The 25,694-nt window shown below is 41.9% G+C and overlaps 1 protein-coding gene across 1 annotated transcript; it reads left to right on the forward strand.

The window, feature by feature from the left end:
* Positions 1 to 2,917: 2,917 nt before the first annotated feature.
* On the forward strand, positions 2,918 to 4,051 carry LOC142741731 (acetylgalactosaminyl-O-glycosyl-glycoprotein beta-1,3-N-acetylglucosaminyltransferase-like). The gene has a single exon (XM_075851072.1). The coding sequence runs from the start codon at positions 2,918 to 2,920 to the stop codon at positions 4,049 to 4,051; it is 1,134 nt and encodes a 377-aa protein (XP_075707187.1).
* Positions 4,052 to 25,694: the final 21,643 nt, after the last annotated feature.

Here is a 25,694-nt window from a genome sequence, read left to right on the forward strand (position 1 = left end):
AAAAACTGCAGAATCTGGATAATACATATTTAGTAGTGTTTCTCTGGTAAAACCTTCCGTGTTACACAAAAAAAAATTGAATAAAATTGAAATTCAGCAAGAAAAATGAAATTTGCAAATTTCACCTCCACTTTGCTTTAATTCCTGTGAAATGCCTGAAGGGTTAAAAAACTTTCTAAATCCTGTTTTGAATACTTTGAGGGGTCTAGTTTTTAAAATGGGGTGTTTTATCAGGATTTCTAATACATAGGCCCCTCAAAGCCACTTCAGAACTGAACAGGTACCTTAAAAAAAAGGCTTTTGAAATTTTATTAAAAAAAAGAGAAATTACTGTTTATGTTCTAAGCCTTGTAACGTCCAAGAAAAATAAAATAATGTTCAAAAAACGATGCCAATCTAAAGTAGACATATGGGAAATGTGAACTAGTAACTATTTTGGGTGGTATAACCGTTTGTTTTACAAGCAGATGCATTAAAATTCTGAAAAATGCTATTTTTTATAAATTTTCCATAAATTTTGCACATTTTCACCAATAAACACTAAATATATCGTCCAAATTTTACCACTAACATAAAGCCCAATGTGTCATGAGAAAACAATCTCAGAATCGCTTGGCTAGGTTTAAGCATTCCGACGTTATTACCACATAAAGTGAAATATGTCAGATTTGAAAAATGGGCTCTGAGCCTTAAGGCCAAAACAAGGCTGCGTCCTTAAGGGGTTAAGGGGTTAAAGGGAATGTGTCACTATAAAAAAATATTTTTTTTTTTAGTTAAACAGTTAGTGTATAAATGATTAAACATTGTTCTAATTTTTTTAATTATTTCACGAGTCAGGAAATATTATAAATTAGATTCTAATTTATAATATTTCCCAGTGCTGGTCACTAGATGGAGCAATTCCCAAAATTGCAGCATTGTCATGTGGTAAAGCAACCACATTGCTTTATGCTGCAAAATTTGAGAAGAGACACTCGCTCTAGTGAGCTCACAGAATCCCCCCTCCTTTATCCTGGCTAGTGCCAGGAGAAAGGAGGGGATTGAACGGTCAAACCTCCTACACTGTGTGTCGCCATTTTTTGAGCTAACACACAGTGTAGTAGGTTTACATACAGTAGTAATCACATACTAAAACAAGTACATACACAGACCTAACTTACCTGCTCCTGCCGCCGCCGCTCCATCCGGTCCGTCCGCTCCGTCTTCTCCCTCCGCTCCTCGTGCTTGCTTCAGAACACAGTCCGGAAGCCGCGACTGGAAGTAGTAATCTTACTGTCCGGCCGCAGCTTCCGGTCCACAAGAAAATAGCACCGGACGTTGCTCGGCCGAAGACCTTCAATTTGGACTGTGTGGGAGCGGCGCATGCGCCGTTCCCACACAGTCGGCGTACAGCATAGTGGATGGAACGGGCCCCGTTCGCATTCACTATGGGGCTGTATGTGCCGTATTCCATGTCTGTATGTGTCGTTAATCGACACATACAGAGATGGAAAGAAAAATTGCAGCCCCCATAGACAAGAAAAAGTTAAAAAATAAAAAAAAGTAAAACACAAACACACAAATAAATATTTTTTTTTTAAATAAAACACTAAAAGCAAATTGATATAAAAATATTTTTTTCCGTGACACTCGTCCTTTAAGTAGTTTTCCTTTGATTGGGCAAAGCTGGCAAACTAATTATCACAGGTGTCTGAGATTGATTACAATGATCCAAAGAGCCCTAAGACACAATACCATCCATGAGTTTAATTGAAAAACGAATAAATGTTTATGACACTTAAATCCAATGTGCATAATAATTTGGAACACGGTGTATAGGATGCCAGATAACGAGAACCTGTCACCTTTTTTTTTTGGTCTGTGTTGCAGTCGAAATAACTGGACCTCTAGCATTTCTTCTGAACACAATTAGATCACCATAGAACCTTATGGTTATCTAAGTTCGTTTTGATGAACACACAGAAGGTGTAAGTATTGTAATTGTAATGTGGGCGCTAAAATGTGGCCATCTGAAACGAGCCTTGTTCAACAACAAATTTTAGTGGATTAATTACAAGATGGTTTCACAGAATCATGGTCCTTGTGCAGCCCCTCAATGCATATAACATGTATTTTGAGTGCTTGTTTTTTTCTTCATGATACACTTCAGGTCATATAAAGAAAAAGACCGCAGCGCTCCTAGTAAATTGCAAATTTGTGGTGTTTATCCACATGTGCACATGCCTGTGTAAATAAACAACATAAATATGGATTTCATTTGGAATGCTGCGGTCTTCTACTTTATTTTTAGGCCGGATTTACACGAGCGCGCAAAAGGTCCATAAAAGCACAGTGTGTCAGCAGCATATGATGTGTGGCTGCGTGATTTTCGCGCAGCCGCCATCATTATGACACTCTGTTTATATGTTTGTAAACAGAAAAGCTTGTGCTGCTTTTCTGTTTTCATTCATAGTTTTGACTACTGTAGCGCACATCACGCGCGGCACACGGAAGTGCGTCCGTGTGCCGTGCGTGGTTTTCACGCACCCATTGACTTCAATGGGTGCGTGATCCGTGAAAAACTGACAATTTAGGACATGTCGTGAGTTTTACGCAGCGGATATACGCTGCGTGAAAATCACTGACAGTCAGAACGGCCCCATTGACTAACATAGGCCCGTGCGACGCTCGTGAAAATCACGCGTGTTGCACGGACGTATATCACGTGCGTCTGAATAAGCCCTAACTGTGGATCGTCTGTGAACCAGGATGTGACTGCTGTGCACCCATACTCTATATGTTAGTGCTACATTGTTGCTGATAATTTCATTTTTGTATTACACTTTAGATCATATCAGCTAATGAATAATAATGGTAGCGTTAAGTTAATGTATTTCTTCTATATATTTTCCAGAATCTACTACTTTTCAGAATTACCATGAAGACAAAATTCCGGCAGTTATTTGTTCGATTAGCAGTTGGTGTCATCCTGTTCTTACTTTTCTCAACAAACAACACTAAATTTCTTCCTGATAAAAAAATGCTAGATGTCAGTATTCATTATGACTTTCCAACCATTTCAGAATCACCACTCGTCAAATGTATAGAAAACACTTCTGTTCAGAACCTCACAAGTTTTAATGAGGAACCAAAAAATATGAAGGATTTTCTGACTTACCGTCATTGTAGGTCTTTCCCATTGCTACTTGACTCTCCTATGAAGTGTGGTGGTCCTAATGCAAAAGATGTTTTTCTGTTACTAGCTATTAAAACTGCTCCTGAAAATTTCGAACGTCGTGAGGCAATCAGGAGAACATGGGGAGAAGAAAAGACATATAGTGGTGCAAAACTAAAAAGAATCTTTCTCAGTGGTGTCCCAAGGGCAAAGGAACAAACAAAGCGGATGATGGAGTTGCTATCTACAGAGAGTCAAATATATGGAGATATTCTGCAGTGGAACTTTGAAGACTCCTTCTACAATTTAACCTTAAAGCAGGTCCTTTTCCATCAGTGGTTTCATCAGAAGTGTCCAGGGGCTCAGTTTATATTTAATGGAGATGATGATGTATTTGTGAACACCTTAAATGTTATCACATATTTGCAAAGTACAGAAATAAGTGGCAGAAAGAGTCACCTCTTTGTTGGTGCACTGAATGAATTTATGCCTCTAATCCGTGAGAAGAACAGCAAATATTATGTCTCAAAAGAAATTTTTCCTAGTGACTCATATGACCCCTACTGTGGTGGTGGAGGCATTCTTATATCCAGCTTCACTGCCTCTTCTATACACAAGGAATCTCAATACATCGCACTAATTCCAATTGATGATGCCTATCTGGGAATGTGCCTGAAGAGAGCAGGTCTAATACCAATAAATCATCAGGGAATACGCACCCTTGGACTCAGGTTGCCAAATAATGTGGATTCTTTTGATCCCTGCTACTACCAGGATATGCTCATTGTCCATCGTTTTAGGCCCTATGAAATGTTAATCATGTGGAAGGCTTTACAGATCACAGAAGTGTTATGTAAAAATCATGTATTGGTAGTAAACGCAACCAAATTTAACTGAATGGACATAATTGTAAAGTTATTAGTTTAATAAGAGAGCGCTCTAGAAAAAGTGAAAAAATTTGGATTCTTAAAGAGCAACCAAACTTTCGTTAAAGGGGTTTTCCAGCCAATAAAATTGATGGGCTATCCTCAGGATAGGCCATCTTTAGCTGATGGGTCCGACTCCCGGGACCCCCGCCGATCAGCTGTTTTGAAGGGGCCGCAGCGCTCGTACAAGCTCACTTGCTCACTATGAATTGTCAACACGCATTTAGCGGCGATTGACAGGTATTGCCGCATTCTCCCATTCACTTCAATGAGAGAAGTGGCTGCAATACCTGTGAATCGCCGCTAAATGCGTGACGAAGATTCACAGTGAGCAAGAAGAAATGAAGGGGAAGCAACACTTTGCACCCCTTTCAAAACAGCTGATAGGTGGGGGTCCTGGGAGTCGGACCCCGACCCATTTGCGATTGATGGCCTATCCTGAGGATAGGCTATCAATTTTTACTGGTTGGAAAACCTCTTTAAACTTTTGATATGTCACAGAGACATACCAAAAGTTTGGATCGGTGGGGGTCCGGATGCCGAGATTCCAACCGTTGCTGAAGACATAGTCATAGATGTTTTATTTAAGGCGTCTTCAGCCTGATCACAGCTGAAGGACCAGGGCGCTCAGTTGAGTGCATCTGCATCTTCGTTTCAGCAATGGTGGGGTCTCAGCACCCGGACCCCCACCGATTCAAACATTTGATATGTCTCTATGACATCAAAAGTTTGATGAATGTGTAGTTGCTATTTAAATTTGAGTGTCTAGGATTAGAAAAAAATATCTTTTTTTTTTCTTTTCTAGAAACAGTGCCTCTCTTGCCCAATGGCTGTGTCAGTTGATCACCTTTTAAGTGAAACGAAACCAATGGACAAGAGTAGTGCTAATCCTGGACAACCTCTTTAATCACAAACACTGATCCAACGTTTTAAGTATTTTCAGTATGTTTCGTAGCCCAAAAAGAAAGGGAGTAGCATGCAGTGTAAAATAGTATACATACCTATGATAAAAAGCCTTCTGGCAAGCAATGAAATAGGTCTAAAATAAGAGTAAATGAAGAAGCGACACCTTGAGGGCATTAAATGCTATGTACACAAGCTAAACATGGATGGAGAGGAAAATTGAAGGAAACCCTATTGTAAGTAATAGACCATTTATAAGTAGCAATAATTGATGGGATTTCTGTTTTTAAATGGCATGTCTACCGAAAACATGGAACTGCCTATATATTAGTAAATCAGAAGTAAGAGCAGTAGCCAAGCTTTGGTAATTATGTATCTCTTACTTACAGGGATATTTTTATTTCTCTGTTTGGTTGTGGCAAGCATTTTTGACACTTTGGAATAAGCCTCTCTATAAGTCATGGTAAAACTGTCACTTTGTTATTTTAAGAACAAGCCGAAAAAGTTATTATCAAAGTAGCAGATTAGTTTCAAAGGAGACAAACAGTATGGCTGCACATCCTTGTCACTTTTGCACAAAATACCATTATCTCTGTAACTAAAAGTAACATAATTACAAAACTTTATCTAATGCTCTAACTTCTGACCAGTATATATATATATATATTTTGTTTCTCCTATATAGTGTAGCATAGGCTATTATTAAAGAATAATATAGAGGCTCCTGGGTATACCTTGTGTATACTGTTTTAGTTGATGTGTCATTTATGGGTTACCTGACATCTTGGTTCCTTCTTCCCTCCTGATATGGTTCCCCTAATGCAGTCTACATTTCCCATGATGCTTCTGGCTTTGTAGAGGCCGAGGGGACCGAGTCTAGTCATATTGCACTTGTCCTAAGAGCAGCAAGTGATAAATCAGTGTCATAGAACTTCTGTCCCCTAAGGGCATGTGAACACAACTTATTTTCGGCCGTTTTTCAAGGGCCGTAAACAGCCGAAAAATGGCCGAATAATCGGAAGCAGAAAGCCTCCAAACATCTGCCCATTGATTTCAATGGGAAAAACGTCATTCTGTTCCGACGGGCCGTTTTTTTACGCGCCCGCTTTTAAAAACAGCCGCGTAAAAAACGGCCGCGAAAAAGAAATGTATGTCACTTCTTGAGCTGTTTTTGGAGCCATTTTTTATTGACTCCATAGAAAAACAGCTCCAAAAACGGGCGTAAAAAACGCTGAAAATCAGGAGCTATTTTCCCTTGAAAACAGCTCAGTATTTTCAGACATTTTTTAATAAGCCGTGTGACCATACCCACACACTACACAGCACTATTACACCCAAACACAAAAGAAAAAAAGACCCTAGTAAGCTACAGGTAAATTAAAATAACTACTACAATTTGCCTGTTGACACCAAATCCTATTTTCCGCTCTACTACACTTAATTAGAAATATTTATTAGTAGTATTATACCTCTAAAAGTTATAGCCTTTATTTAAAGCACTTAGCCTACATTTAGAAAAACACACTAAATGCTCAGAGATTAGAGAGTTTGTATAGGAATAGAACAGTCAATCTCTGCTGGCCAGCAGGAGAACGTATATTCAGCAGCGGACGCTACCTATATTTAGAGGTGGTGGGGAGAGTCTGCAGATCGCTACCCCAGTATTCATAACACAGAGCATATAGTGTGATTAAAAACACTTAAAATAGCCCCCGCCTTTACATTTTTCGCCAAGATGGTCTCCTCAGGGTTATTAGGGGCAATGATACTTGGGGCAGTAGTGTTTTTTAAAATGTAGACTAAGGCCTCATGCACACAAACGTATTTTTGTCCTCCCGTAAATACTGGTGTAAATACGGGTCCTTGGTCACATGTATTCGACCCGTATTACACCAGTATTTACGGACCTGTGCCCGTAAATACGGGTCCGGTGTCACCAGTTTTCCACCCGTATTTACGGGCACGTTTTCGCTGCAAAATTGCACTGCAGTGATCGGCAGCCCTTCTCTCTATCTGTGCAGGATAGAGAGAAGGGACAGCCCTTTCCGCAGTAAAAGTAAAAGAAATTCATACTTACCCGGCCGTTGCCTTGGTGACGCATCCCTCTCTTGACATCCAGCCCGACCTCCCTGGATGACGCGGCAGTCCATGTGACCGCTGCAGCCTGTGATTGGCTGCAGCGGTCACATGGGCTGAAACGTCATCCCGGGAGGCCGGACTGGAGGAAGAAGCAGGGAGTTATGGGTAAGCATGAACTTCTATTTTTTTTACACGTTGATTTATATTGTAATCGAAAGTCACTGTCCAGGGTGCTGAAAGAGTTACTGCCGATCATTTAACTCTTTCAGCACCCTGGACAGTGACTATCCACTGACGTCGCCTAGCAACGCTCCCGTAATTACGGGTGCACACACGTAGTCACCCGTAATTACAGGAGCCCCATAGACTTCTATGGGCCTGCCCGTGCCGTAATTACGGCCTGAAATAGGACATGTTTTATATTTTTCAACGGCACGGGCACCTTCTCGTAAGCATACGGGGAGGTACCCGTGGCCAATAGAAGTCCATGGGCCCGTAAAAACGTGCCGTAATTACGGCCCATAATTACGGGCGTTTTTACGTTCGTGTGCATGGGGCCTAAGTGCCTCTAATAAAGGATATAACTTTTAGAGGTATAAGGGTATGTTCAAATGCAGTGAGCAAAAACGTCTGAAAATATGGAGCTGTTTTCAGGCGAAAACAGCTCCTGATTTTCAGACGCTTTTTTAACAACTCGCGTTATTCGCTGCATTTTTTACAGACTTTTTGGAGCTGTTTTTCAATGGAGTCAATGAAAAATGCCTCCAAAAACGTGCCGAGAAGTGTCCTGCACTTCTTTTTACGAGCCGTAATTTTACGCGCCGTATTTTGACAGCAACACGTAAAATAAAGGCTCGTGGGAACAGAACATCGTAATTCCCATTTAAAGCAATGGGCAGATGTTTGTAGGCGTAAAACGCCCGAATTACGCCCGTATTCCGTCTGAAACCACTGCGTGTGAACATACCCTAATACTTCTAAGAAAAGAATTTAGCTAATTAAGTGTAGTAGAGCGGAAATTAGGGTTTGTTGCCAAAAGGGCAAATTGTATTCGCTAACACTGAAGAGTCTCAATGTATCCTATGTGATACAGCTTCAGTCTGCCTACCCTGTCTCTTGCTAGTGATAGATCAGTGACATACTGTAGAACTTCTGCACTCACACTGCAGATTATTATATGTGATGCAGCTTCATGGTGCTCTTCCTGCCTCCTGCTTGTAAAAGATTTATTTCTGTCAATGTTTACACAGGAGGCAGTAAGAAGCTGCATCTCATAGGAATACACTTGATATTCCGCACACAGCACACACAGATAGTATAACAGTTAGTGTGAGTCAGGGGAGTTTTATAACTCTGCAGCTAATTATTGTAGGGACTCGTCTATTATATCACTGCACTCCTGCTCCCTTAGGCCCGGTTTACACTGAGTTATTTGCCGCACTTTTAGCTGTGGAAACCGTAGCAAAAACCGCGGCAAAAACTGCGACAAAAAACATCCGAAATTACCTCCCATTGATTTCTTCAATGGGAGGTAAAAGCGTTTTTCCCCGCAAGCGGGAAAAAGAAGCAACATGCTCTATCTTGAGGCTTTTTCCGCCTCAAAAACCCCATTGTAATCAATGAGTGATGGAAAAAACCGCCGCCAACGGCCGCAGCATTTTTTTGACGCATTTTATGGCAAAAAAACGTTTGCACTTTTTTCCTTTGCCTGTTGAAGAAATTGGTAAAAATATGCCTCAAAAAACACGGCAAAACGCCTGTGGTGCAAAACCACTTAAAAGAAACCGGAGCTGATTTTCCCAGGCAAAATTTTCTGCCTGCAAAAACTCTGTGTGAACAGGGCCTCAGACAGGGAAGAAATGATCTATTCAGCAGCACTATATGCATGCGGGGGTGGGGGGCATACAGATGAACAAGGAGGTTGTAGCTGGGTGTGGTGTCTCATAGCTGCCAGAAGGAATTTGATTTATGATGTTATTCTGTAGTTCACGGGAAGTACTCCACAAAGGAGCGACAGACCTCCTATCTACACATGAGAGATTGGTCTATTTTGGTGGTCAGACATGACACAACTGCCCATAATGAAAGGGTTCAAAATGTATAGATTCAACAAATTGGGCAGAAACAAATGACACTGCTAGAATATTGCAGGTGTGTTAGCATTATATGTGCAAAAAAAAAAAAAATTTATGTAATGAATATTTGACCCTTTTCTTTCCATAGAGCACAGCTAGAGAGAACTATGAACTTGTGGAATAAACACATTTTCCTGTATATATAATAGTAATTCAAGTTAGGGAAGAAATTGGCTAAATTCTATACGTGAATGTATTGTAAATGTATAAATCTGTAAACTCACCACTATTGAAAACTGCTGTAAGTAAAATAACATCACTTGATGATGCATGAATAAATAAATAGAAACAAAATGTAAGTGTCAATTTATTGACTATGAATCCGCACTGAGGAGCACTACACTGTTAGATTACGCTTTACCTTCGCAACTTATTTTTTATTTTGTTTTCAATAGAAAATTGGGAATGAATCTCAGGCGGGTAAGAAATTTCTTCTAGGAATTTTCCCTTAGTTCCAGCTGGGTTTGGTTCTGTTATGGTCTGGTTCCTAGAATACCTAAATAACCAACCGGAAGGCACATTTCACCTATAGCACCCCCTTTCACACAAGCTCGGTTAGGGTTGACGTACTCAGCTGGCCCAGTATTTAGGTGCCTCTAACTTGCCTGATGTTTGATTCTCTGGATAACATCTACAAAAGGTGAATAAAACAATAGCGAGATTGGAGATATGCAGGTTGCGCCAGACGTGGCGAATCCCTCTGGACGTGGCAGATGACACAGGACGTGGCAAGGCAACAGCAGGTATAGTAGATACAACTCCAACTAGTAGGCACAAGAACAAGAACACAGCACGGGATACAGGAACAGGTAACAGGGCACGGGTAACAACTGGAACGGAAAACACTAAGGGATCATTTGCAAAATAGACTTGGGAATACTAACAACGCTCAGGCAAGGATCAGAAGGGCTGGGGCCTTCTTATAGACCAGGAAATCATGTGGTTGATAATGATCATTGTTTTACAGGTGCGCGTGCTGGCCCTTTAAGAGCGGGCACGAGCGTGCGCGCGCACCCTACGGGACACAGCAGACCTGAGCGTAAGTGAGCGCTGGCGTCTCCTAGGAAGAAGATGGCGACCAGCGCTCAAGAGGTGAGTAAACCCAACGGCCCGTGGCCATGGAGGCTACAGTATCCCCCCTCTCACGCCCCCTCTTCTTGGGGCCAGAGCGAGAAAGGAATTTCTTAATGAGAGCAGGAGCACTGAGGTTCTCTTCCGGCTCCCAGGACCTCTCCTCAGGACCAAACCCTCTCCAGTCCACAAAATAAAAAGTCCTTCCTCCTACTCTCTTGCAGTCCAGGATCTCCTTCACCTCGAACACATCAGAAGAACCGCTGGGAGCAACTGTGGAACTAGAAGTCTTGTTGTAGCGATTCAGGACCACGGGTTTCAGGAGGGACACATGAAAGGAGTTGGGGATTCTGAGGGTAGGAGGCAGCCGCAGCTTATAGGAGACAGGGTTTATTTGTTGCAGAATCTCGAAAGGACCAAGGAACCTGGGAGCAAACTTGTATGAAGGCACCTTTAAACTAATGTTCTGAGAGGATAGCCAGAGTTTGGTACCCGGAAGATACTGAGGCGGCTCTCTTCTCTTAATATCTGCTTTTCGCTTCATGCAATCGACTGCCAGCAAAATAGAGGACCGAGTCTGTTGCCAGATTTGCAGAAAGTCCCCAAATGCAGAGTCAGCAGCGGGTATCTGAGATGTAGACGACACTGGAAGAGGGACTCTAGGATATTGACTGTACACAATGTGAAATGGAGTGGAAGGGGTGGACTCACTTGTGTGGTTGTTATATGAGAACTCGGCCCATGGAAGAAGCTGTAACCAGTTATCGTGCTGTGAAGAGATGAACTGGCGGAGATAATTCTCCATGATCTGGTTGATCCTTTCAACTTGCCCATTGGACTGGGGGTGATAAGCTGAGGAAAAGTCCAATCTCACATCTAGGAGTTTACAGAGGGCTCTCCAGAACTTTGAAGTAAACTGAACCCCCCGGTCGGACACAATGTGAAGAGGCAAGCCATGCAAGTGAAAGATGTGTTGAAGAAGAAACTCGCCAGTTGAGGAGCAGAAGGTAGGCCGGTCAGCGGGATAAAATGTGCCATCTTAGAGAACCGGTCCACCACCACCCAGACAGTGTTGCATCCTACTGAGGGGGGAAGGTCTGTGACAAAGTCCATCGCAATGTGCTGCCAGGGGGCATTGGGTACAGGCAGAGGTTGATGCAGGCCGGCATGCTTGGAGTGAGTAACTTTGTTAGAAGCACGCACCGTGCAAGAAGAGACAAACTCCAGAACATCTGTAGGTGGCGTGTGCCACCAGAAGTGACGAGCAATTAGGTCTCGGGTTTTACGGACACCAGCGTGCCCAGCCAGTTTAGAACTGTGTCCCCAGCGGAGAATTCTTCTCCTGTCTGCCAACCGAACAAAAGTCCTCCCCGGAGGTATGTCTCTAACCTGCAGAGGACTAGCAGTGACAATGCAGGACGGGTCTATGATAGTCTGAAGGGACTCCACTGTGTCTTCCGTCTCAAACGACCTGGACAGGGCATCGGCCCTCACATTCTTGTCAGCGGAACGGTAGTGGAGCACAAACTGGAAACGGGTGAAGAACAGCGACCACCTGGCTTGACAGGAATTCAGTCATTGAGCGGACTGAAGGTAGGTAAGGTTCTTGTGGTTGGTGAAGATCAGGATGGGGTGAGCTGCGCCCTCCAGCAGATGTCTCCATTCCTCCAGAGCCAATTTGATGGCCAGTAGCTCCCAATCTCCAATAGAGTAATTGCACTCAGCAGAAGAAAAAAGTCTATAATAATAGCTACATACTACTGCCTTTCCTTTGGAGCTCCTCTGGAACAGAAGTGCACCAGCACCAACAGAGGAAGCGTCCACTTCCAGTGAGAACTGCCGAGATACATCAGGATGATGGAGGATCGAAGCTGAAGTGAAGGCTCTCATGAGGCTAATAAATGCGGACTCTGCCTCTGGAGTCCACACCTTGGCGTTTACACCCTTCCTGGTAAGGGTAGAGATGGGAGCCGTCAGAGATGAGAAGTTTTGAATAAACTGCCGGTAGAAATTGGCGAATCCCAGGAACCGCTGTATGGCCCTTAAGCCTTGAGGATGTGGCCACTCCAGGACAGCTTTCACTTTCTCAGGATCCATCTTGAGACCTTGATCCGAGATGATGTAGCCCAGGAAGGGCAGAGAATTCTTCTCAAAGATGCACTTCTCCAACTTGGCGTATAAATGATTCTCCCTTAATCGTAGTAGAACCTGACAGACATGCCTCCGATGAGTCGTCGGATCTGGGGAGAAAATCAAAATATCATCGAGATAAACAACAACACAGACATAGAGGAGATCTTGGAAGATATCATTAACCCGTTGCATACCTGCTCCGCAATAGTACAGCACACGCCGCTCATTGAAGCGGACCTGCGCCGTACTATTGCGGAGCAGGAATAAACTGTCACTATGTGAAATCACATAGTGATAACACAGCGGCGGCAGCTGTCATTGACAGCTAACCGTCTCTCTGTTACTGGCCTGGGGACCAATCAGCAGGCCCCCATGCCGGCGATTGCTGTGATTGGTCAGTCTTCAGAGACTGACTAATCACAGCCGTCTGTGACGTCGTCTACAGGAGAAAGCTCATGTCACTTTCTCTGATCTCCTCATTTCTGTGAGATCCGTGAGGATATCAGAGAAAGACATATAAAAAATAAAAAAAACACTATTTTTATTAACCCCTTCCCGAAAATGGGCGTATTGTAAAGCCCTGAGGATGAAGCGGGCACAGGAGCTGTGCACGCTCCATCTTCATCGGGTGTCGGCTGTAATATACAGCCGACATCTCACTACATCTCACTGTTCTCTCCGATCACCGTAGTCTAACCCCTTAAATGCTACTGTCAATAGCGACAGCGGCATTTAAGTGACCCCATTGCCCCACCCCGCAAAAAATCACCGGGTTCTGATGGTTGCAATGGTACAATACCACGGACACCCTTTAGAAGTGCGACTCCTACACCCAAATATCCGGCCTGTGCATGAAGGATTGGTTCAAAGCGTACGTTACTATCCATGGATAATTAATTTTATTATTCATTCGCCCCATTATTACATCATCCTATTATGACCTGTTGCCTAGCTTACATATACCCTGATGTACTCCACATAGCTTACATGTACCCTGATGTACTCTGCCCAGTTTACATATACCCTGATGTACTCCTCACAGCTTACATATACCCTGATGTACTCCGCCCAGCTTACATATACCCTGATGTACTCCGCCCAGCTTACATATACCCTGATGTACTCCGCCCAGCTTACATATACCCTGATGTACTCCGCCCAGCTTACATATACCCTGATGTACACCGCCCAGCTTACATACACCCTGATGTACTCTACACAGCTTACATATACCAAGATACACTCCACCCAGCTAACATATACCCTGATGCACTCCGCCCAGCTTACATATGCCCCCACATTATAAACTGAAACACCAGTAAAACACTAAACAAAACTACTACCAGGCAAAATCTGCGCTCCAAAAGCCAAATGGCGCTCCTTCTGGGCCTGGCAGTGTGCCCAAACAGCAGTTTATGACCACATATGGGGTATTACCGTACTCTGGAGAACCCGCTTAACAATTTATGGGGTGTGTGTCTCCAGTGGTACAAGCTGGGCACCACACATTGGGCACTGAAATAGCATATCTGTGGAAAATGGCAATTTTCAATCTGCAACATCCACTGTGCACTAATTTCTGCAAAACCTTTGGGGTCAAAATGCTCACTACACTTCTAGATGAATTCCTGGAGGGGTGTAGTTTCCTAAATGATATATTATGAAAGACCCCGGTAGCTGGCAGGTCAGAAACTGCAATAGAAAAAACTAATGTGCCTGGGGCACAATGAAACCCATTTTCCCAGCTACCAACAGAATTGTAGTAAAATTTAACTTTTATTTGTTCTATTTCTAAAAAGGTCCAGGAGGGACAACGAGAGCACAAAAAGGTTAAAATTAGCTAGAGACCATTGGCACTCGCTCTATGAGATTACTGCCGTACAAGGCAGGATTCAGTGTGCAAATCCTATCGCAAACAGGATCACTAGCTCGGCAGCTGCAGACTGCCTGACAAATGCAAGTAGCACAGTGTAGCAGTGTATTAGAGGTAGAGGCCAATGGATCATAGCAGTTAAAATTGTAAGTATAGCCCCCCCGACATGTTTCGTTGTCAACACAACGTCCTCAGGGGATAACAACGGGGCTAACAGCGTTAGCTAACGCCTAGCAACTTTATTGGCTCTCGCAGAATGCATGTCTCTGTGGGCAATACATTATAGCCGAAATCGGCTAAGTCCACTCTGGATGACTATACCCATGCGCCGTCACCACATATTGATTGGTGTATCTGCACCTCTGTTCTGATTGGCGCTGTGAGTTGTCAATCTTATTTCACAGGGGCTTGTCAATGTCTACACGTTTCCATTGGTCCCCACACAGGTGATTCCTGTGTGAGGCTCAGCTGAGTCTTTAAAGTACAAGGAAGTAGAGCGCGCGTATACGAGCCCCGTTGTTATCCCCTGAGGACGTTGTGTTGACAACGAAACATGTGGGGGGGGGCTATACTTACAATTTTAACTGCTATGATCCATTGGCCTCTACCTCTAATACACTGTTACACTGTGCTACTTGCATTTGTCAGGCAGTCTGCAGCTGCCGACCTAGTGATCCTGTTTGCGATAGGATTTGCACACTGAATCCTGCCTTGTACGGCAGTAATCTCATAGAGCGAGTGCCAATGGTCTCTAGCTAATTTTAACCTTTTTGTGCTCTCGTTGTCCCTCCTGGACCTTTTTAGAAATAGAACAAATAAAAGTTAAATCTTACTACAATTCTGTTGGTAGCTGGGAAAATGGGTTTCATTGTGCCCCAGGCACATTAGTTTTTTCTATTGCAGTTTCCTAAATGGGGTCACTTCTCGAGAGTTTTCACTGTACTGGTACCTCAGCACAATGCAACACGGTGTCAAAAACAAATTTTGTAAAATCTCCACTCCAAAAACTAAATTGCGCTTTTCCCGTTTAGACCCTTGCCGTATGTCCAAATAGCAGTTTACAACCACATATGGGGTATTTCCCTACTCAGGAAAAATTGTGTAACACACTTTGGGGTGTCATTTCTTCTGTATTCCTTGTGGAAATTAAAAATTATGAGTTAAATCTACAGGTTATTGGAAAAAAAAAAAATTTATTTTCACGGCCCAATTCTAATAAAATCTATAAAACACATGAGGGCTCAAAATGCTCATTACACCTATGATTGAATTCTTTCAGGGGTATAGTCTCCAAATTGGGATCACACCTGGGGAATTTCTACAATACTGGTACTTCTGGGGCTCTGCAAATTCGACATGGCCCCCGGAAACCAATTCAGCAAAATCTGCTCTGCAAAATCCAAATGGTGCTCCGTCCCTTCTGAGCCCTGCTGTGGGTCTACATATGGGGTATTGCCTTAATCAGGAGAAATTGCTTTACAAAGGTTAAGGTGCTTTTTCTCCTTTATTCCTTATAAAAATTAGAAAATGCAGTTTTTTTTCAGAAAAAAAGTCTCTTTTCATCTTCACAGACTAATTCCGATAAATTCAGCAAAAAAACCTGTGGGGTCAAAATGCTAACTATACCACTAGAAAAAATTCCTTGAGGGGTGTAGTTTCCAAAATGGGGTCACTTTTTGGGGGTTTCCACTGTTTAGGTCCCTCCAGGGCGTTGCAAACGTGACACGGCACCAAAAACCATTCCAGTAAAATCAGCGCTCCAAAATCCAAATGGCGCTCCTTCCCTTCTGAGCCCTGCTGTGGGTCCAAACAGCAGTTTATTACCACACATGGGGTATTTCCGTAATCGGGAGAAATTGCTTTACAAATGTTGGGGTGCTTTTTCTCCTTTATTCCTTGCAAAAATTCGAAATTTCTTAGTTTTTCCAGAAAAAAAGTAGATTTTCATTTTCACAGACTAACTCCAATAAATATAGCAAAATACCTGTGGTGTCAAAATGCTAACTCTACCCCTAGATAAATTCCCTGAGGGGTGTAGTTTAAAAAATGGGGTCACTTTTGGGGGTTTCCACTGTTTTGGCACCCCAAGACCTCTTCAAACCTGACATGGTGCCTAAAATATATTCTAAAAAAAGGAGGCCTAAAAATCCACTATGTGCTGCTTTGCTTCTGAGGCCTGTGTTTCAGTCCATTAGCACACTAGGGCCACATGTGGGATATTTCTAAAAACTGCAGAACCTGGCCAATAAATATTGAGTTGCGTTTCTCAGGTAAAACCTTCTGTGGTACAGAAAAAAAATGTATTACAAATGAATTTTGTAAAAAAAAAATTACATTTGAACATTTCAGCTCTACATTCCTTCAATTCCTGTAAAACACCTAAAGGGTTGAAACACTTTCTGTATGCTGTTTTGAATACTTTGAGGGGTGCAGTTTTCAAAATGGGGTGATTTATGGGGGTTTCTAATATATAGGGATTCACTGTATTTCAAAGATATATTCAATTGTGCTCCCACAACATAACAATTTTAAAGGATTCACTGATGTGATATATGAGTAAAATATAACATTTATTTATAACTCTCTAAAAACAGGGGTACAATCACCACTGTGAAGAAGCCCCACCGTGTGTATAAAAACGTATTAAATAATAAACTCTGAGTTCTAATTCAATTGTGAACCTACTATAGCTCAGTGTTCAACAAGAATACCAATACGGAATCAGCATTTGAAAAATGGGCATAACAATAGTCTTGACCCTAATTCACACTAGAGTCCGTGATAACTGCACCGGAAGCTCCTAGTGTTAAGGTATACAAACAATGCTAATGTTCCCAATGCTAAAAAATTCCTATTCGCAACCGACCCTACGCGTTTCAATACTCATCCTCAGGGGTCTGCAGCTTGGTCACTCTGGCCGGGATGCCAGCGATATTTAGTTCAGCAGCAGGTATTCTGCTGTACTCCACGGAAGCATGCTCGCATAGATGTCAGCGGCATGCTTCATTCTGGGACTCTGAGTTATTTAAAGCATCGATTGGTGGTGCCGTGGACAGGGGGAGGAGTCAGATGCTTTTCTAATATATAGGGCCCTCAAAACCACTTCAGAACTGAACTCGTCCCTGAAAAAAATTGACTTTTGAAATTTTCTTAAAAATGTGAGAAATTGCTAAGAAGTTCTAAGCCTTGTAACGTCCTAGAAAAATAAAAGGATGTTCAAAAAACGAGGCAAACATAAAGTAGACATATGGGAAATGTTAATTAGTAACTATTTTGTATGGTATTACTATCTGTTTTATAAGCAGATACATTTAAAATTGTAAAAATCATAATTTCTTCAAATTTTCTCTACATTTTGGTGTTTTTCACAAATAAGCAATGAATTTATCGACCAAATTTTTTTACTAACATAAAGTACAATATGTCACGAGAAAACAATCTCAGAATCAATTGGATAGGTAAAAGCATTCCCAAGTTATTACCACATAAAGTGACACATTTTATGAATAAATGTCTCACAGGAGCAAGTAAGTGGTTAGGTACTAATCAGCACATGTGTACAAAGTACCCCCAAACTATTAGATCAAGGAGTAGCAGGACTCTACTATATCGTACGAAAAAATTGGAGAACCACGAGTCGCAAGGCTACATATAATGTAAAAAAGTAAAATTTTATTGCATATAAATACATCAACATATAACATATAACATGTATAATGATAAAAACACAACGAGGTATCTAAAAGAAGACAGGTAGTATCTGGATCACGTAGCAAAGGTGGTCAAATCGCAAGAATGATATACATATTGCACTTTATCAAAAATAACGGGATGTATATTCCACCTATACACGGGGACATGTATGTATAGCCTATATTGTAAACCCTATATCGTATATCACAAGGGGAATATACCATATATGTATCCAATAGTGAACAAAAGGGCCCGTCCGGCAAATACCAGAGGGAGCCCATGGATCAAAACTTACCCATATATGCAATGTTGCACCTGCGATCCACGTGATCACGTAACCAGAAATGATAATAGCACCCCAACGCGCGTTTCGCTGTTCTAGCTTCCTCAGGGGGTATAATCTCAACTATATCCTGTGCACCTTATATATTGTCCCTCATTATCCTGACTCGAACGTTCCGTGTGAACTCACTCCTCGTTGGTCAACGGCGCATGCGCAGGGTAATGTCAAAGGTCATGTTGCCTCAGTCGCCTGTCGTCACACCGCTAGTGCGCACGCGTGTCTCCGGAGACATGTCTCCATGAAGACAACGCCAGCGCATAGACGGCGTATAGACGAGAGGAGAACGAAGGACAGACCCGACAACCCTACAGCACGCGCTCCCCCAGAGTATCGTGAGTACATAGTGGATATGTTTATCACTCTCTCTGCTAATGTCTAATGCTATATCACTGTAGGAATATAAACCGTATATGCCCCTCATACTGTATGTGAAGATAAGTGCTGGGAACAATACCCAAATAAGATTGCATGTATCGACACAGAAACCATCAGTTATAGATAGGATATAGTAAATACAATGCAAAGTTGTGAGGAAATAACATGTAAATGAAACGATTCCATTAAAAGTGAAAAAGTGATGAACACTAAGTAATAAGTGGTAATGTAATTTATAACATGCAAAACGACCATAAGCAGTCTATTACAGTAAGGCTGCCAATAATACTCATGTTAATTGTATTAGTCATCAGTCATACCGAGATTTCCACTAGGACGTGAGTAAAAGAAAAAGTGGCAGAGGTCAGTAAGAAAATATTTGATAATTTACAGTATAAAGTGAAAAATGCCAAAACAGATCATGAACGTGAACAACAAAAAGTGAAGGGAATTTGAGATGATACTATACATTATACAATCTACAGTAAATAAAAAAAAAGTGTATACCATGCGCAAAAAGAGCACACATACATAATCTATAATTTAAAAGCAGAAAAAGGGGAGAGGTTATTACAGTGATATTCCGACAGTAGCAACATCCAGTAAATTGCACACTATCAGTTACAAACATATATAGTATATCAATATATCTATAAAAGGACAGAGTGTTCATATTTCTCATCTCTATGTCCGCCTATTATTGATCGGATCTTTATTTTTCAGATGTTTCCAATAGCGCGACCGTCCAAAAGGACAACTCACAGTGGGAGAATTCAACAGAGTCTAAACCAGGATATAAAAACGCACAGTCAATAACAGATCAAGGTAGGACAAATGCACAAAAAACACATTAAAATCACCTCAAAATATTCAATAGGCAATGGACAAATCTATCGTTACTGTTATTTACATAGATGTTTGATTGTTTTTTATAATTTATAAAAAGGCAGAGAAGCTCAATTTCTCATTAAGACCCAGAGGGGTCATGGTTCCAAGGGTGGTGATCCATCTGCACTCCTTTTATGCTAGAATCTTATTAGCATTACCCCCTCTCACACCACAATGTACCAAGTCTATGCCCCATGCCAAAAAGGTTTTGGGGTCACATCCATGGTATAGTTTGAAATGTCTCGGGATCGTCTTCAGTAGTGTAACGTCACTAATATCCTTCGCAGCCAGGATATCCCTCACATGTTCACGGTTCCGAACCCTGAGCTGTCTGGATGTTAACCCAATATACACCTTAGGACATCCACATGTTGCGTAATAAATGACATGGGTCGTATTGCATGAGATGTAATGCAGGATTTTAAACAGGCGTTTGTCTTTAACGGAATTAAAGGAAGTTGTCCGTACTATATTGGCGCATGCTGCACAGTCCCCACAGGGATAACATCCCTGAATGGGGCCTCGTGTAGAGAATGGGTTGGATTGCAGTGGCACATAGTGGCTCTTCACCAGTATGTCTCTCAGATTTTTATTTCTTCTCGCCGTCATCTGGGGGTAAGTTGGTAAAACCTTTGAGAATACAGGTTCAGTGTGTAAAATCGGCCAATGTTTCTCCAGAACTGATCGCATTGTTTGCCACTGGTTGTTAAAAGTGGAAATAATTCTAATTTTATTGTCCGTCTGATCTTTCTTTTTTATACCTGTGAGATGTAACAGGTTCTTGCGTTCTGTGTTTTTGGCGCGACTATATCCCTCTTTAATACATCTTTGGCTATAGCCCCGAGCTCGAAATCTCTCTATGAGGTCCTGTGATTGTTCCTCAAATTTTTCCTCAGAGGAACAGATCCGCTTCATTCTAAGAAATTGACCAACTGGGACAGCTCTGGTGGTGGAGTGTGGATGTGCTGAGGTGGCATGCAACAGGGAGTTAACCGACGTCTCTTTTCTAAAGACATCAGTCTGTAGTGCTCCCTCTGCATCCGCCTCAATAGTCACATCCAGAAAATCCACTCTACGTGTATCAGAAGTAAATGTCAATTTGATGTTGAATGTGTTCATATTCAATGCCTCCATAAACTCAATCAGCAGTTGCTCACTGCCTTGCCAGATGATAAATATATCGTCTATGTAGCGCAGCCAGCACTGCACATGGTCAGCGGCATGGGCGCCGCCACCCTGCAAAACCTGTCTCTCCCAGAACCCGAGAAACAGGTTTGCATATGCCGGAGCACATGCCGCACCCATTGCAGTGCCCTGCTTTTGTACATAGAAGGTATCTTTGAACACGAACAGATTATGGGTAAGAATATATTCCAAAAGTTCAATGATCAGATCTCTCATCAGGCTGTCCCAGTTGCTCATCTCCAAGAAGAAGCGGACCGCAGTCACCCCATCGCGATGTCGAATGCTTGTGTATAAAGACTCGACATCCGCCGTCACCAACAGCATATCTGATTCCAGTACAATCCCATCCATTCTTGTGAGCAAATCCGTTGTATCTTTTAAATGGGAGGGCAGTGTTTCGACTAACGGTTTTAAATAAAAGTCAATAAACCTACATATCGGGTCGCATAGCCCGTCTATCCCTGACACTATGGGTCCCCCCGGTGGTTCCAGTGGGTTTTTATGAACCTTGGGTAACAAATAGAAAGTAGGGATTTTAGGGTATTGGACCATAAGGCCATCAAACACTTTTTTAGGGATTATCCCTTTCTCCAATGCTATATCCAGTATTTTACCCAGTTCTGAGGAAAAAGTACTTATGGGACTGTATGAGAGCTTCTCATATGTCTTTTTATCCCTCAGCTGACGGAAAGCCTCTCTCTCTTATAGGTTGGTTGGCCAGATCACAATGTTTCCCCCCCTTGTCCGCTGGTTTATACACAACATCTTTATAAGATTGTAGTTGTTTAAGTGCTATTCTTTGATTTGCCGTCAGGTTATCATAGTGTTTGTTAATTGAGATCTGTTGGAAATCCTCCATCACTAGTTTGGTAAAAATTTCCACCTGTGGGCAAAGGGACATGGGGGGAAACCTTGTTGACCTGGGAAACACCGAGGATGGAAACCCACCTTGTTGCGGGGAAATTTGTTCATGTAATAGCTCCTCTAGGGCTGCCAGGGTTTCTCTTTCCATTGCACTATTCAAGCCCATATCGAGGTCTCCCCTACTGTGAAGTTTCCTCAGGATCAGCTTCCGTGAAAACAGATGAAGATCCTTTAGAGCTGTAAAGTAATCAAATGAATTACTTGGAGAGAACGTTAGTCCCTTGTTCAGAATATGACATTGTGTGTCAGAGAGGGTATGCTTGGATAGATTGATTACCTCAAGGTTTTTTGACTTTTTACTCCTTTGATAGGGAGATGGGGTCTTGCGCTTAACGACTTGCCTCTCTCTATTCCTCCTCGGGAAAATAGGATCTTGTTTGTTTAACGCCATCTCTCCATTCCATCTGTTCCCTGTGTGTTCATCTGAGGTCTGAGAGGATATGGACCCTGATCTAGAGCGGGAACTAGTACGTGGCCTTCCTTGCCGCCATTTAAATACTCTACCCTGCTGGAAATCAGCAACATCCCTCTGAAATTTTTTGGTTTTAATGGAGCATATCTCCTGTTCCCATTTCTGGAAACCATTATCTAGATCTATGTTCAATTTGTCTAGAGCGTCATTGGAGAGATCTTTTTTAAGGGACACTTGTATTTCATCAATTTCCTTTTCGATTCCCACTAGAGTGGTAATATTTGACTGGATCAAAAGATCCATGAAGCCCCGTGAACAGGTTGTAGACAGGATTTCCCATTTATCCTTAAAATTATCTTCCTCAATGGGAAAAGAGGGGAAAACCTGTATTCTAAGGCCTCTTGGGATCAGGCCTTTACTCAGGTATCTATCCAAGAAAGCCTTATTCCACCAGATTTTTGTTCTTAATTTGAGCAATTCTTTAAGCCTGTTAATCAGTACCCTCGTATCTTTGCCATTGCTATCTAAAAGCAAGTTAAAATCCTCTTTGAAAACCTCATTGAGTTGCGAGATCCATGATTGGTCTCGCAATCGAAAATCCATACTGGGCCTGGAGCCAGAAGCTGTGAAGAACACAGAAAATACAATTTATGAATAAATGTCTCACAGGAGCAAGTAAGTGGTTAGGTACTAATCAGCACATGTGTACAAAGTACCCCCAAACTATTAGATCAAGGAGTAGCAGGACTCTACTATATCGTACGAAAAAATTGGAGAACCACGAGTCGCAAGGCTACATATAATGTAAAAAAGTAAAATTTTATTGCATATAAATACATCAACATATAACATATAACATGTATAATGATAAAAACACAACGAGGTATCTAAAAGAAGACAGGTAGTATCTGGATCACGTAGCAAAGGTGGTCAAATCGCAAGAATGATATACATATTGCACTTTATCAAAAATAACGGGATGTATATTCCACCTATACACGGGGACATGTATGTATATCCTATATCGTAAACCCTATATCGTATATATCACAAGGGGAATATACCGTATATGTATCCAATAGTGAACAAAAGGGCCCGTCCGGCAAATACCAGAGGGAGCCCATGGATCAAAACTTACCCATATATGCAATGTTGCACATGTGATCCACGTGATCACGTAACCAGAAATGATAATAGCACCCCAACGCGCGTTTCGCTGTTCTAGCTTCCTCAGGAGGTATAATCTCAACTATATCCTGTGCACCTTATATATTGTCCCTCATTATCCTGACTCGAACGTTCCGTGTGAACTCACTCCTCGTTGGTCAACGGCGCATGCGCAGGGTAATGTCAAAGGTCATGTTGCCTCAGTCGCCTGTCGTCACACCGCTAGTGCGCACGCGTGTCTCCGGAGACATGTCTCCATGAAGACAACGCCAGCGCATAGACGGCGTATAGACGAGAGGAGAACGAAGGACAGACCCGACAACCCTACAGCACGCGCTCCCCCAGAGTATCGTGAGTACATAGTGGATATGTATATCACTCTCTCTGCTAATGTCTAATGCTATATCACTGTAGGAATATAAACAGTATATGCCCCTCATACTGTATGTGAAGATAAGTGCTGGGAACAATACCCAAATAAGATTGCATGTATCGACACAGAAACCATCAGTTATAGATAGGATATAGTAAATACAATGCAAAGTTGTGAGGAAATAACATGTAAATGAAACGATTCCATTAAAAGTGAAAAAGTGATGAACACTAAGTAATAAGTGGTAATGTAATTTATAACATGCAAAACGACCATAAGCAGTCTATTACAGTAAGGCTGCCAATAATACTCATGTTAATTGTATTAGTCATCAGTCATACCGAGATTTCCACTAGGACGTGAGTAAAAGAAAAAGTGGCAGAGGTCAGTAAGAAAATATTTGATAATTTACAGTATAAAGTGAAAAATGCCAAAACAGATCGTGAACGTGAACAACAAAAAGTGAAGGGAATTTGAGATGATACTATACATTATACAATCTACAGTACATCAAAAAAAAGTGTATACCATGTGCAAAAAGAGCACACATACATAATCTATAATTTAAAAGCAGAAAAAGGGGAGAGGTTATTACAGTGATATTCCGACAGTAGCAACATCCAGTAAATTGCACACTATCAGTTACAAACATATATAGTATATCAATATATCTATAAAAGGACAGAGTGTTCATATTTCTCATCTCTATGTCCGCCTATTATTGATCGGATCTTTATTTTTCAGATGTTTCCAATAGCGCGACCGTCCAAAAGGACAACTCACAGTGGGAGAATTCAACAGAGTCTAAACCAGGATATAAAAACGCACAGTCAATAACAGATCAAGGTACGACAAATGCACAAAAAACACATTCAAATCACCTCAAAATATTCAATAGGCAATGGACAAATCTATCGTTACTGTTATTTACATAGATGTTTGATTGTTTTTTATAATTTATAAAAAGGCAGAGAAGCTCAATTTCTCATTAAGACCCAGAGGGGTCATGGTTCCAAGGGTGGTGATCCATCTGCACTCCTTTTGTGCTAGAATCTTATTAGCATTACCCCCTCTCACACCACAATGTACCAAGTCTATGCCCCATGCCAAAAAGGTTTTGGGGTCACATCCATGGTATAGTTTGAAATGTCTCGGGATCGTCTTCAGTAGTGTAACGTCACTAATATCCTTCGCAGCTAGGATATCCCTCACATGTTCACGGATCCGAACCCTGAGCTGTCTGGATGTTAACCCAATATACACCTTAGGACATCCACATGTTGCGTAATAAATGACATGGGTCGTATTGCATGAGATGTAATGCAGGATTTTAAACAGGCGTTTGTCTTTAACGGAATTAAAGGAAGTTGTCCGTACTATATTGGCGCATGCTGCACAGTCCCCACAGGGATAACATCCCTGAATGGGGCCTCGTGTAGAGAATGGGTTGGATTGCAGTGGCACATAGTGGCTCTTCACCAGTATGTCTCTCAGATTTTTATTTCTTCTCGCCGTCATCTGGGGGTAAGTTGGTAAAACCTTTGAGAATACAGGTTCAGTGTGTAAAATCGGCCAATGTTTCTCCAGAACTGATCGCATTGTTTGCCACTGGTTGTTAAAAGTGGAAATAAATCTAATTTTATTGTCCGTCTGATCTTTCTTTTTTATACCTGTGAGATGTAACAGGTTCTTGCGTTCTGTGTTTTTGGCGCGACTATATCCCTGTTTAATACATCTTTGGCTATAGCCCCGAGCTCGAAATCTCTCTTTGAGGTCCTGTGATTGTTCCTCAAATTTTTCCTCAGAGGAACAGATCCGCTTCATTCTAAGAAATTGACCAACTGGGACAGCTCTGGTGGTGGAGTGTGGATGTGCTGAGGTGGCATGCAACAGGGAGTTAACCGACGTCTCTTTTCTAAAGACATCAGTCTGTAGTGCTCCCTCTGCATCCGCCTCAATAGTCACATCCAGAAAATCCACTCTACGTGTATCAGAAGTAAATGTCAATTTGATGTTGAATGTATTCATATTCAATGCCTCCATAAACTCAATCAGCAGTT

This window comes from Rhinoderma darwinii, chromosome 1 (assembly GCF_050947455.1).
Source record: "Rhinoderma darwinii isolate aRhiDar2 chromosome 1, aRhiDar2.hap1, whole genome shotgun sequence".
NCBI lineage: Eukaryota > Metazoa > Chordata > Amphibia > Anura > Rhinodermatidae > Rhinoderma > Rhinoderma darwinii.

Bases quoted from the DNA above. Each gene is read 5' to 3' on its own strand.
- LOC142741731 (XM_075851072.1), top strand. From the start codon at position 2,918: ATGAAGACAAAATTCCGGCAGTTATTTGTTCGATTAGCAGTTGGTGTC.